The sequence below is a fragment of the Talpa europaea genome, assembly GCF_964194135.1.
Source record: "Talpa europaea genome assembly, chromosome: 15".
Classification (NCBI taxonomy): domain Eukaryota; kingdom Metazoa; phylum Chordata; class Mammalia; order Eulipotyphla; family Talpidae; genus Talpa; species Talpa europaea.
The window spans coordinates 10,319,551-10,333,842 of record NC_140083.1 but is presented as its reverse complement, the minus strand read 5'-3'; the positions used below and the strand labels follow the sequence as shown (position 1 = coordinate 10,333,842).

Genomic DNA, 14,292 nt, shown 5'->3' with positions numbered 1-14,292 from the left:
AAAGCTGTTTCTGCTCAATGTTCTCAGTGCCTTAAGGTGAACTATATATTATCTGTTGGTTTTTCCAAAATGAGCCCCAAGACTAGTCCTCCTGATATACTTGGGTGGTTGTGAGAAGTCAGCCATGTTGACACAAGGGTTTTGATTTGCCCAGGTAAGACAAATCTGAAGTCACCCCAAATTCCCAAGTAAGACCATTGATTCCAAATCCAATATCTGAAGCTGTCCCACGTGGGAGTGGTGCCATGTCTCCTGTCATCTGGGCGCTTAGAAGACAAATGTCTAGTTTCGTTACTTTTTAGGATAGGAGTTCTGTCACCTCCAGAACCATTTGGATGATTTCTAAGGAAGCATTTTCTCTTCTGTATGCTTCCTCCCAACCCACTCTGCTCCTTCGCCACCTTATTCATTTGAATGGCTAAGACCTTCTTTTTACCAAAAGCCTAGGCATTCGAAGCCATGACTCAGAACACCTATTTGGAAAAGCACCTCCTGCCTGACCTTCCTCTCCTCATCCTCATATCCCACCTACTCACTAACTCCCTAGAAACAAACTCCCCTATCTCTGAGAAATCTATCCTTGATGGACAGGGAAGCCATCTGCTATTAGTAAACAGGGCAAATGGTTGAGCCAGTTACTCCTTTGGAGATTATAGACAGTATCGACATCCAATTCCCAGATTCAAGCAGGTAAGAATCCAAGAGGCAGCATTCCAGTTAACATTGAAACTTTAAAGAAATTGACAGGTTGCCCCCTGGCTGCTATGGATCAACTTCCATTCATCTGCGCAAAGACCACAGAGGGTCATGAGCTCTGCTATTCATCACAATTTTGACGTCTGATACCACCATCTTTTTTCCTGTCCAACCTCAGGAGGTGGTACTGAAGAGCAAGGCAGACATGGGGAAAGAAGGGGCAGATAGCAAGAAGCTCTTTCAAAACTCCCCATGTGCTGACTTTAAGTCCTTGGTCAAAGTCTTGTCTCTGACCGAGGCCCTATCTTCCACTCAAAGTATAGTAGCAAATTAACAAATGCCACACTAGTGGCATGAAAGAGTGAATGCAGAGCTCACAGGATGCCTTAGCCCAACTCCCAGAGCTTATCCAGGATGGAAACGACGTGCCATGAGTGCCCTCCCCTCCCACCTCCAATGGCAATCATTACTATTCAATCCCAGCAGTCCTGTGCCAGGACTGCTCAAATCTGCACACCCAGCAGCCATTAACAATCAATTGCCAACTCAAGATCTGAAACCACCGGCCAACCCCAAGCAGCCAGACCAAGCCTGCGACGTGAGCAGAGTAGAAGCAAGCTCTTCAAGCTCACCCAAGGCAGATGGCCCCAGTCTCTCTTGCAATGCTCCCTCTCCCATCTGCTTCCAGCCTGGTAAGTGCTGGCCCACACCTCCCCTGGACAGGTGGTCCGCTAGGAGGTGCCATATAGCAAATGCCAATTAGGACCCAAATTCTGACTGGCAGTTGGCAGGACTGGCAGAAAGCCCACTTTCCCTTTTAGGGGCTGACTCAAGCTGCCAGCTTGGCCAAGCAAGACAGCACCCATCCCTTATCAGTCTATTGTCACGACCAACAAAGAGGTAACCAGCTCATTAGCTCATTAGCGCAAGTCTTTGCTCCTGCTCCTCCCTCTACCCACCCCCAATCCACCCCTGCCCCAGGGAGCTAGTTGAGCTTGCTGCAGATCTCCAGCGCTTTCTTGTAGACCTGAGTCACGTCATCCATGTCCGTAAGGAGGGAGAAGCTGCTGTCTCCCAGCCGGTTCCGGTACCGCTTCAGGTACTGGGGCCGGGGCCGGTTCTGGAGTCCCTCAAAGTCCTGGATCTGGAGGAAGTTTTCGGCAGAGACACAGCTGCGGATGCGCTGCCGGGCGGGGCGGTTCTCCTGCAAATCCAGCAAGTCGAAGGAGTCGCTGGACAGGACACTGTCGTCGCTGATGACACTGGATGGCCGGCTGTAGCTCCGGGACAGGCCCTCGGCGGGAACGCCCGGCTCCAGCAAGGACGCCAGCGAGGGCCCGTCGGGGCTGGCGAGGGCCGGGTCCAGGGTTCCTGCAGAGTACTTGCTGCTGTGCTTCAGGATGCCCTTCCGGCGGCAGGAGAGGCTGTGGACAGTCGGCCTGGCCGGGTCCGGGGGGCTGGGGGAAGGGAGGGCACCCCCCATGCCATCGTTACTGTCCAACAGCTCGGAAGACTCACTGCGCTCTGGGGAGGAGTAGTAGCCCGACTCTCTCTGCTGGGTCTTTTTCAAGATGCCTTTCTTGGGCATCGTGGCGGACTGTTTGGGGCTGAGTTTACCAGGCACCTCGGCCTCGGGGGAGCTGGGGAGGGTCCCGGCCGTCCGGTACAAGTCCTGCTCCATCTTGAAAGCAGAGGGCAGGGCAGGACTGACCACGCCCTCGATGAAGCCGGTGCTATGAGAGCGATGCTCGCTGTTGCTGCGCTTCTTCAGGATCCCTTTGGGCCTCTTGGAACTCAGCTTGGAGGGGCTTTCGGGCACCGAGTCCTGGCCGGTCTGGGCAAAGTCATTCTCTTTCTTGGACTTCTTCAGCGACCGCTGCCGCTCCAGCATGACCTCGGAGGCCCCCGGCTTGGCCAGGCCCTTCATTTTCGCTTCGGCCTCAGCCTGCAACCCCGTGGAACGGTGGTGCCAGTCGATAATGCGAGCCAGGAGCGGGGACTCGGAGCTGTGCAGGGCGTCGCAGTCGCAGACGCTGCTCTTGTAGCCCCAGTTCACCCACCAGTGGTTGGCGATGTCCTCGATGGTGGCCCTGCGGTCGGGGTTCACCATCAGCATCCACCGAATGAGTCCTCGAGCATCTGCCCCGCAAGAAGCAAAGAAGAAGATGCATTAGCTGGAGCTTTGGGGCTTCTGGCTGGACTGAGACTCTGGGGGTGGGTAAGGACACAAAAAGGAAATTTGGGACTGAGGCATAGAGAAAAGGCTCCTCATCAGAGGGTGCCGACGGAGAAAGATGCACCTGCGCAGGGAGAAGGGGCGCTTCCAAAGCTGGTCTCACCCGCACCTTGGCAGGTTCTGAGACCCACACCCAGTGAGCTCACCTCCTTCCCTCCCTGACATAAGGTGCAGCCTGCTGAGCTGTCAGACCTGGTGATCTCTATCTGCATCCCTTTATAGCATGTCCGAAAAATTCCATTTACAAATTTCTGCTGCCAGAAAACTAGGGGAAAATCCCAAGGGGATGCTAAGGAGGCTACAGGAACCAACTGACTCTCACAGCTTCTAAGGTGACTTTTAAGACCAAATTCTGCTCTCCCAATGGGGGTTGAATTATATCCTGGGAAATCAGAACCTTCCTTTTGCCTCTTAATAGCTGACGAGTAGCTCAAAAGGGCCTAGCAATGGGGCCTGGGTGAGCTGCACCCCTGGAAAGTAAAAGGATGATTTCCAGCCAGTCATTTAATAAGTATTTTCTGAACCTCTTGTGAGCAGAAGTTCACAGACATCTGATCCTCTGTTTTCCCAGGAGCAATGCCTCAGTATTCACTACTCGTTGACTCATTCTTAGCAACACTGGAGAGCATAACTATAAGAAACCACGAGAACCAGCGTGTGTGATTTGTATGCAGAGGACGTATGTCTGGATGGAGTGTCTGTGTTAACTGCTTTCCAAGGGTGGCCCTTCCTTCCATAGCTATACTTCCAGGTGACCACTTTCCCTTGACCTCTGGCCCTCCTGGGGCATGCACCTGAGGGCTCCCTGATCAAGAGATGCAACTTATGGGCTTGGTTGCTTTAACCAACAGAACAAGGTGGAAGGGACATTACCCGGCCCCCAAGCACACACACTAAGAAGGCTGGCAGCTTTTTCTCTCTCCTTAGTGCCCTGAGCTGCCATGTAAGAAGTCCAGGCTCCTTCCGGGAGAGAAACCCACACAGAGGAGGACCCCCTTCAGCCCGGCCTTTCCTGCTATCTGATCACAGCTACAGGAGAAAGCCCATGCAAAGCCCAAGGGGCTGGAGCCACCACAGGGACTGTGGCCCCATGAGTCTGTAAGCCATAGGGTTCATTTTGGGGGTGGAAGAGTTCTTACTTGGCAGTGAGACAGTGCAGTGTCACAGTGCTGTGTGACAAAGAACAGCTGCCACCTGTATGGTGCTTACAGTCTGCTGAGGATGGATGGTTTGGGCGTCTGCAGGGGTTGGGAGGGATAGCATGTCATATCTTTTCCAAAATTTTAACTTATGTTGGAGAAACTGAATCCAAACAGAAAAAAAGACATGTCCAAGTTCACACAGAACTACAAGCCTCAGTTCTGTGTTCAACGACTGTTCTGAAATTTTCGCTTGGGGAGGTTTGCGTAAAGGTAGCATGACTAGCCAGCTTTGCAAGAAGGCAAAACTCTGGAGAAAAGAAGAAGGAAAAACACGAGATTCCTTGTAGACACTGGCACAAAAGCAGAATGTGTGAGCAGGTAAGGCAACCTCGTCCCCCTCGACCTCCAGCCCTCCTGGGGCACGCACCTGACGGCTGTGTGGGCTCCCGGTACTCTCCACTGCTGATCTGCCGAATGAGGTTTTTGTGATCGAAACCATCGAAGGGCATTGTTCCGTAAACGAGAGTATAAAGCAACACACCCAGGGCCCAGCTGTCCACCTGCAGCAGAGAGACAGGGCATAATGAGGCTGGGAGAGTCTAGTATGTTTCCCAAACCATTAGTATCACAGCCTGTGAGCAGCCATCCCCATGACCCCAGGAAATGAATTTAGTGCAGTCAGGATCCCTCCCCACTACCTTCCCCACCCCCAGCAGCAGACTGACAAGTGATGAGCCACGCAGCTGGGACCTGCCTCTTGACCTTTCTATTTCAAACTGCTCATCCACAGTCCTAACCTACAAATTCTCCAAATTGAAAACCAAAAACAAATAGAATGTTCTCAAGTAGATGATCTTCTTTCATCTTCATTATAATTTTGTGAAACTGGTAGAGCCTGGATTATTTTCAACCCCACTGAGCAGATGAGAAGACTGAGATGCAAATGATTTCCAGACCCCAGTGATGGAGCTAAGGGGAGGGTGCAGGACTCTCCCTTCCAGCCAGGAATCAATTCCATCCTGCACATTCTTCATAATGGATCAGGGGTGGGAAATTCAAATGCTTACAAGAGCTAGGCAAACAATGACCAGGAACGAAGAAAGAGAGAATGTGGGGTACAACATGGAGCATCAGGGACAGAGACAAGCTGTAGAGAGCCTTCATCCTGAGCAGGCAGCCTCCCTCCTTGCTAGCTGCTGCCTCACAGTAGCTCTGGCCCGGCGTGGTGAAGTGCTTTGGTCTTATAAGAAAAGTCATTAATCAGACTTTCAGGTGAAACCTCACAATTATTAAAATGTCTGTTCAGGGTTTGATTTTTGGCATTGATTTTTTGTTTTTGTTTTCCAGAAAGGCTGATAAAGCTTGCTTGCTCCCCAGATCACAAGGTGCCAGCTTGTAACCTTGGAAACAGATATAGATCAAAGGAGCACTCATTATCTATGGTAAGTTTACAGTGTGCAGTTTCTGCAGTTTTCTGAATCGAATCCTGTGTTCCTCCCTTACTTTCTTGTTTTGGGAAGACTTTCTTTTTGCTGCAATTGGTTGAGGGCTCTTGGCTTCCTTCTCTACCCCCTCAGCCCTGCCCCCAAACACTCTTAAACAGATAAATATTTGGAAGGAAGCATTTCAACCGCTGAGCAACTGTTATCTAAAGTGAGTGGATGAATCTCTGTGAAGAGATTCTTTTTTTTTTTCAAGAAAAACAATCACTCTCAACTCACCCATTCTCAAAATAACATTTTAACATACTCATGTTGTAACAATGGCCTTGAAAGCTTTTAGCATGTAGAGAAGCGAATTTCTCATGAATTAGAAGATGCAATTAAAATGTATTTCCATAATCAAAAATAAATTCACTGCTGTTAGTTTTTTTAATGTTTTTTTTTTGGTTCAATTTGTTGTAATAGGAAAAAACCAGAAACAAACTAACTAAGGCTAAAGAAGTGATTACATAAATTATGGTGTATTCATACAACAAACCATTATGTTGCCATTCAAAGCCATGTTTTTAGTAGTAATGATTTAGGAAAATGTCACAATATACTTTAAAGATAATAAGAGGCAAGATACACATGTAATGATATCGATAATTTTTGAAATGCAGGGATCGACAATGAAAAAAGTCTTAAAAGTAACAAAATACATTAACTGTTATCACTTTTGGGGGATTACAGGTAATTTTATTTTCTTTTTTAAGATTTTGTGGATTTTTAAAAATTTTCTCCCAGGTATGTATGTTATGCCTTGAATAATCACATAAAGAAAAGGGTTTTATATTTGCTTGCTTTTTAAAAAGAATATTTCTAGGATCCATGTCTCACCCTCCTGGCTGCTTCTCTTCCCCAGTATCTCTCTCTCTCACACGTGTTTGCGTGCACGCACACACACGCGCGCGCACGCACACACACACACACACCAGAAAACCCACTCACCTCTGGTCCTCGGTAAGGCCTGCCATTGACAATTTCAGGAGAAGCATACAGTGGGCTCCCGCAAAATGTTTGCAAGAACTTGTCCTTCTGGTACAGGTTGGAAAGGCCAAAGTCAGCAATCTGCAAAGAGAAGCAAGACACAGGGAGCTTATTAGGGTCCCAGTGAGTAGGTCAATGAGTGGCTCAGCCTCAGTTTACCCACCAAAAGGTGGGAGCTTAAGACTCCTGTCCTGTTCCAGTTCACAGGAATACTGTGAGGATAATAAGGAAAAGCTCAATCATGATGAAACCATGACGGTGAACACCCTTTATAACCTCCAGGTTCCTTGCAAACATTTCACCTCATCTGGCTTCTCTTGCTTCGTTCATCTCTGGAAATTCTCTTCTCCTCCGGTTGCCTGGAATGTCTAACTTATACTTTATGGCAGCACTTTTCCCTTTGTGTACATAAACCACATATATATACCTATCAAGCCTATTCTAGTGACAAGTGCTTATATGTGTAAATATATGCACACCCACATATAATCGCATGCATACTTATTACACACGCACACATGCATATAACTACGGCATGTAATTACATCTGTAAGTCCACCTGGTCAGCTAGATGGAGTCCCCTGAGGCAGAAGCAGGTCCTACATTTTCCCCTCCCTCTTGTGTCTTCCCCTTCTTCATACCCGCCCCCAACTAAGAAACACTTATCACCAAAATAGGCAACAATACTTTGAAAAGCACAAGATAATTAGCAGACGATTGGAAATAACAATAGTAAATTCTTAGTAGTTACCACTAACTGAACAACCTCCAGTCATCAAGCACTGTTCTAAGCATTCTCCACCCTCTAAAGTAACCCTTCCTGAAATCTATTAATACAACATGACTGTCCTTGATGCCACTGAACTGAACACCTTAAAATGGTGAAGATGGTTCATTTTATACTGGAGAGATTGCATCACAATTTTTGGAAGATCCATTTAACAGATGGAGAAACTGAGGCTTAGGGAGACAAGGTTGTTCATCTCTGTGGGGCTATCAGCCAGATCAACACAGTCTCTAAAGTTCCCAATTGCTGTGCACACTGTACACAGTGCCCTGGGGATCTTCGAACTTCACTCCACTCCCCACCAGCCTGCAAGCGGTGCCCCCCAGACCTCAGCCATCCCCCACACTGACTTCCATTTAGGCCTATAAATAGGCTGAACGATTCACACGCCCAGACTGCAGCCCAGCCCGTGGGGCTGAGGTTCTGCTCAATGCAGTCCCCAGAACAAGCTTATTTTGCAAAAGCCTTCCCTGAATGAATGGAATGTCATTGAAAGCAGCTGGGGTACAACCGCCCTCTGAAAACACATTCTCCAGAAATGCATCCTCAGGGCTCACATGGCACTTAATTGCCCTGAATTCCACTTTCTTATCAAGGCCCCTGACTGGCTTGCAGGAAGTTGGCTGGAAGCTTATGAAGTGTGCCCTGTCAGTCAGGAGAGGACGGAGGGCTGCAGCCTGGGACATGCCAAGAAGCCGGGACTCTGTCCTCTCCTCACAGCTAAGCAGGAACCCACAGAAGAGCATGTCCTCAGGGAAAGACATTCCCTACCTACCCCCGCAATGTACGTGGTGTCTGGGGACTGCGTGACCTTCCAAACACACACACACACACACATACACGCACACACACACGAGAGGAACTCGGCACAGCACATGCAAATCCCACCCACACACACTCACTCCAGGCATCCCCCAAGCCTTGGGGATGGGGGCTCCTTGTTTTCTTTGCAGTCATTCTGCGAAGCGAGGGAGTGAGTTTGTTATGCCCACTCCCACCCTCGCAGACGGATGTTTATCGGCCTCTCCCGTAAAACTGTCATTGCTGCCGACATGAGATTAATAGAAACCTAGATTGGTCCCCGTTTTTGGCACTTGAACGGCAAAGCAGTATTCATGAACACACGCACGTAGTTCTCCAACTGTGAGCCACTTAAATGTGGGCCTTGGTTCTAAGATTTACTGCCCTCTGGAAGTTAATCAACTGTCAAGGGAGAAGGGCCTGGTTCTGAGACCTTCGGAAGCCTCAGCCTTCTCTTCAGGCAGGATGACAGCATGTGCCATGGCGAAGAAATCTTCCTTTCCTCAAGTCTCTATCGGTCCTTCAGATTAAATCAAGGAGAAGGTCTCTGTGGGGACTGGTATGTTTCTGGCATCTCCACACTTATCAGAATAAGTCCCGGTTCACAGCCGGCCACAGCACCAGCCTCAAAACCGGACTGACGAAAGCAATTTGGTTCCTGTTACATTGATTTTTTAGTTGATTTTCTATTCATGGCAAGTGATGCTAGGTTTCCACTGAAGGTAATTATGTAGGTTTCTTTTTCAAATAAACACAATTTTTAAAAGTGAATTAAACTCATGAAAATCACTAAGTAAATTCACACTAAAGATACTAAGAAAAGGCAGAATCCATGAAGAGAGTGAAAGAGCTGAAATTTGGGAGCTGCTGGTCTTAAACATCATAAGACAAGATAACGGAGTCCCAGAATTGGCTTGGATCTGAAAGAACACTTAGACAAGAGCTAATCCTGCCCTCTTAACACTTTAAGTGAAGCAACAAAGGGTCGGATGATTGAAGCAGCATTGCTGGAGTCACAGAGACAAGAACAAGACCTGTGCCTGAGGGTCTCACCTGCACGCCCACCCATGTCAGGGAACTGGAGAATGGGGGCAGGAGGGGTGACTCTCCAGCAGGGAGCAACTGGGCTTTGCTTTGAAGGTCCAATTTGTCTGACATTTTGACAGTCTTTGCAAGGAAGCAGCTATTCTGCATTTTGCTCCTTTCCGAACTGGTTCAGAACCACCCTGGCCCCTACACAATTCAGTCAGGACTGAACCATCAACATTTGGAAGCCACCTTGAGGGGCTGAGAAAACAGCAAATGAATTGATCAGCGGCAAGTGCTTGACCCATACTTTCTTCAACGTGAGCAATTACTGCTTAACCTCTCTGAGTCCGTTTCCACTGTCAGTGGATGGAACTTCCATAGCCCAACCCGCCAGTGTTGAAAACCGAAGTCAGATAAATAAGATGATGATGATGTCGACAACGTGATGATGTAACAGCCGCACTGCTAGGCCAGTGGCTATTCTGTGTGCTCCACACATTTAATGTATTCAACCCTTACCTCAGGCCTCTGAGGAAGTTACCATTATTATCCCCACTTTGCAGAAGAGGAAACTGAGGCACAGGGCAGCACAGCTGCCCTGCAACATGTGAAGCGCTGCCTTGACCATAAAGCTCTGGATAAAGGCAAGTAATTGCTGTCAGGAGTCAGGAAACCAGCTCTTCGAGAAGCTCTTCAGGAAGACAGGACCCCATTGAGGAAGACCCACTCTGCACCTCCTTTCCGGCGCTGGAGTTAATTACCCAGGCTTTCCCCAGGACAGCCTGACCCCAGAGCTGGCAGGAAGTGAGGGTAGGGAGTGAAACAATGAGCAGGAGTGAGTGGCTTCGGCTTTCATCTTCAGAGGTTCGAAGCTCACATTGTCTCTCTGGAGAGACTGGAAACAACCGACCGCAAGCCATCTGGGGAAGCTCTTAACTGCAGGCGCCCCCAGACGCAGCCTGTCAAAGGGGCACTCCGACTCACGATGCACCTGACTCTGGTGTCCCTGCACAGCTGCTCCGGCCACCACGATGCAGGCAGCCTGGCCACCGGCCACCTGGAACAGTTGTCTGCAAGCTGCCTACAGACAGTGTCAAGGTGGCTAAAGCAGCACCATAAAAATGCAATCTCAGATTGAGGGCCATTTGGTTAAGATTAAGTGGGAAAGGTAGAATTTATTAGGTACCTTTCCTTACAGTCAAAGAGACTGAAGTTTGTAGCCAGCCCCATCACTTATTAGCTGCAGGAGGCTGCTTATTTACAAGATGTGGGCAAACAGATCCACTCGGGGGAAGACATTCTAAGAACCAAATGAAATATGGTATGGGAAGTTGTGCACAGGCTTGGGTTTCCAGCAGGGGCTCAAGAATGATTATTTTCCTTTTCAAGGCTCCATGCCCTATTCTGTGTTTTCTGGGGTCACCATCACATTTCTTCGTGTTGAACTCCTACCCATCCTTCAAACCCCAAATCCTTCCAATCACTATTTCCTTGGTAAAGGCTTTCTTTTTTTTTTTTTATTTATTTTCTTATAGAGGCATGTTTTATTTATTTTTGTTTGTTTGTTTGTTTGTTTGTTTATACAAGCACTGGGTACAGTCAGAAGCGCGGGAGGGTGAGAGAATTCACCAGAGCCAGAGCGGGGAGCAGAGCAGGCAGAAGGACTGAAGCACACTGCTGAGGGGAGTAGCGGGCGGCAGGAGAGGTCTGCGCGCCATGTGGGACCCTCCTCCGGTGGCCGGGGAGCAGCCGGGGATCGAACCGGCACCGCAGAGGCCGCGGGCAGCTTCTCAAGCCAGCGCTCAACCGCTGCCCCACCGGGGAGGCCCGGTAAAGGCTTTCTTGTTCATCCATCTAATGACCTGCCACTGCTACAATATTGACAGGCAGATAGCAAGGATACCTAGCCCTGTTAAAGGATGAAGATCAGAGAAGGCTTCCTGCAAGAAGTGGCATTCGAGCTGAAACTCCAAGGAGGCAAAGAGCAGTGGGAAGAAGCAATTCCTGTCAGAAGGAACTATGTGTGCAAAGGCCAGAGAAAGCATGGTGGATTCAGGAGCTCCAATCTTGTGTAAGGAGCCTCCTCTAGCTAAAAAAGTACCTGCCACTCACTGACCATACCCTGCATGGAGTTTCTTCACCACCAGACAATTCCTTATATATTCACTTGTTTATTGTTTGTGTGCCCAACTGCAATGTAAGTCCATTCAGTCAAGTTCCTTATCTTCCTCATTCACCACTATGTCCTTCTCATGACTCATTATTACAGATGAGTTAACAACTGTTAGACACCAAGCTCCAAGAAGACAGGCACTTCGCCATCTGGTTCACTACTGAACCCCAGCACCCAGTACAGGGCCAGACACATAATAGGAACTTCGTAAATACTTGTGGTTGAATAAATATTGCCCACAGGAGATACTCAACTGCTAGATGAATAAGTAGAGGAATGAATGTGTGAATGTAGGCATGCAGGGAAAGACAGAGAAAAAGACAGAAATAGAGAAACACACAAGTAGATAAACGAACAAACAAATGGATGAATGAATGAATGTGTGAATGCAGGGTTCTCACGTTCATATAATCAAAGCCCAGAGGCCCAGATCCTGAGCTGCCCCACTTGGCTTGTTAAGCCTCAGAGCTATCGCTATCTCTTCTCTGCCTGGCCATTCAAAGCTTCTTTTCTTATCCACAGCAGCCGCCTTTCCATTGTCATGGGTGTAACAGGCCATTTCCCCTCTGCCCCTCTCCTCCCAGCCCTGGGAGCTCACCAAATTCCCAGCCCTCTTTGAGGGGGTCAGCTGACCCTGGTGCCTGGACCTCTTTTCATTGTAAGGCACTTTTACAGGAGCTTTCTATGGGAATTGTCATCATTCCTTCCTCCCAGAGAGTGGGATGTGAATCTGGCCCATTTTTATTAATTGCAAATTAATGCTATGCCGGGTGTCTATTTTAGTAGGCATGCTTCTCCAGAGTACGGAATGCAAACCAAAGAAGTGCATTGCTCTCATTCTTTCTGCTGACCGACTGTGTGAATATTTTTAGAAGCCACACCCTCTCGCCATGGCCAGATAAATCATTTCCAGCGCCAGATGTGCTCTTTGCAAATCAACATCAGGCAGAGAAGGGGAGAGGAACAAGGGACGTGGGGCCCCACCAAAACTGCAGCAACATGTGACAAGTTTAAAGTTTACAGTTTTCCTGGGCAAAAACGCCTCTACCCTTAGATATGAAGGATGGACCCACATTTAGAGAGGCACCCAAGGGTCCTCACTGCTCGTATCCTGTTGCTAAGTAACAGGCCATCGGTGTCACTGACACAGAGGCCAGCTTGTGGCCATGTGTCTGCCTGCCTTTGTCACAAGTGCCCTTTCTAAATATGTTTTCAGCAAAATGCTGAGTCAGGAAGTGCTGAGCCCATACAGCCGGAAGATAAATCCACACCAGCTGGAACACATTCTAAAAAACCTTGGAAGTGGGTGTGAGATGATGAAAAGAGACTTTGCCTAGAATTTAAACACGTGAGTTCTGATCCTGGCTGCTGTCCCTTTGCTCACAAATCAAAAGGTTTAAGAACACCTCCTGTGTGATAAGCAGTGTGCCACACCCCGGGGAGGCAAAGATACAATAACTTGTCTACACTGATGCACTGTGTGATCCCAGGCACATCTCTTAGACGTCTGGGTCAGCATCATTAAAACAAACAGTTGGGAAATGAACCTCAAGGGTCTTTCAAATTCTAGCATTCTCAGATCCTAGCGGCCGTCCTTGGATGACCAGAAGGAAGGATGAGCATCTGAAGAGGGAGAGATTTGGCTTTTGTTTGGTATGAGTGTGCATGCTTTACCTTGGGGAGTGCCAGAGCAGAAGTTCTGAAGGAAAAGACAAAGGAAAAGACAGGACCCATGCCTGAATGTTTATGTCCTATGTGTCTGCTGTTGCCCTACAGGAGGAAGGAGGATCCTATACTGAAGGACGTGGTCCTGGGAGCTGGGAGGCCCAACAGCATTGCCCAGTTGCTTATGCAAATGAGCCATTCTCCTGGGCTCTGGCCCCATTGTTCCCAGCACAATTGCTTTCAGAATTCTAACCATTCTTCTCCTCCATTGGGGAATTCTATGACTCCATAGGAAGCTATGTGCCTTATCACTGCTGGGACTACATCATGGGACCAAGAGGTCACATCACAGGACCCAATCCCCAAGCCAGAGGCTCACATTCCAGGCCTTGTAAAGACTACATTTAGTTTCAAGCACTCCAGGGGCAGGTGGCAGGGAGAATCCGGAGAGGGAGCTGCAGGGTGGATGACACAGACCCTTAGAATATGCCCCTCAGACCAGAATCAAACCCTCCAGCCACAGGCTGATCATCACACCTCCGGACCTGGGCACCTTCAGAACTTCTGAAGGTAGTTCTGTCTTCTCTGGTGGCCAGCCCTTCCAGCGGGTGCCTTGGTGTTAAGTGCTAAGTGCCTTGAGTACAGAATTCTCCAGAATCCTCTTGTTTGTCACTGATGGCCAGGACTGGCCACAAAGCAGGCATGCAGTAACTACTCAGGAAACACTCACTGAAAAAAAATTAACAAATAAACAATAATTTCCAGAGACAGGGACTGGCATCCCTACTGGACAGGTGAGGAAACCGAGGCTTAGACAGGCGAGTCATTCATCTAAAACACTGCAGTAAGGGTTGCCATGCAAGCCCAGCACAACCAGCTCCAAAGCAGCCTAACCTTGACTCAGGGCACAGGGCTCAGCAGCTTATGAAGCTCAGCAGAGTGTCCCCCTAGTCCTCAAAACAGGCATGCAGTAGTGACTGTGTACCCTTGCACAGTGAATAAGGAAGTAGGGTCCAATGACTTCCCAATGTCAAGCCACACAAGGTGAAATTTTCTAAGTGTAGCCAGTGCTCCTTCTAGAATAATCCAGGCATTTTTCTAGAAATGGAGAGATGGAGCCTGAAATTTCACTTCCTGTTCCTGCAGAGAACAGCTCTAACCAACAGCTTTCCCTTTACTCTCTGGACTACACGAAATAGGCGACCACAGTGAGCTCCTCTGCAAGAAGAAAGAAGTCATCCTGGGGGGCTCTCAAGGCTGAGGTGACTAACCCTTGCGCCATGACCTGCAGG

General features: G+C 48.6%; 1 protein-coding gene across 1 annotated transcript in view; it reads right to left on the bottom strand.

Moving 5' to 3' along the window:
* Positions 1-1,681: 1,681 nt before the first annotated feature.
* The window catches only part of NUAK1 (NUAK family kinase 1), a gene marked incomplete at both ends in the record, with an annotated part of 64,073 nt that continues 51,462 nt past the window's right edge, over positions 1,682-14,292 (bottom strand). Inside the window, 3 exons of the mRNA XM_084255341.1 lie at positions 1,682-2,835; positions 4,502-4,634; positions 6,507-6,626. Coding sequence (XP_084111467.1) covers positions 1,682-2,835; positions 4,502-4,634; positions 6,507-6,626 — 1,407 coding nt within the window. The remainder of the gene's footprint in view (positions 2,836-4,501; positions 4,635-6,506; positions 6,627-14,292) is intronic.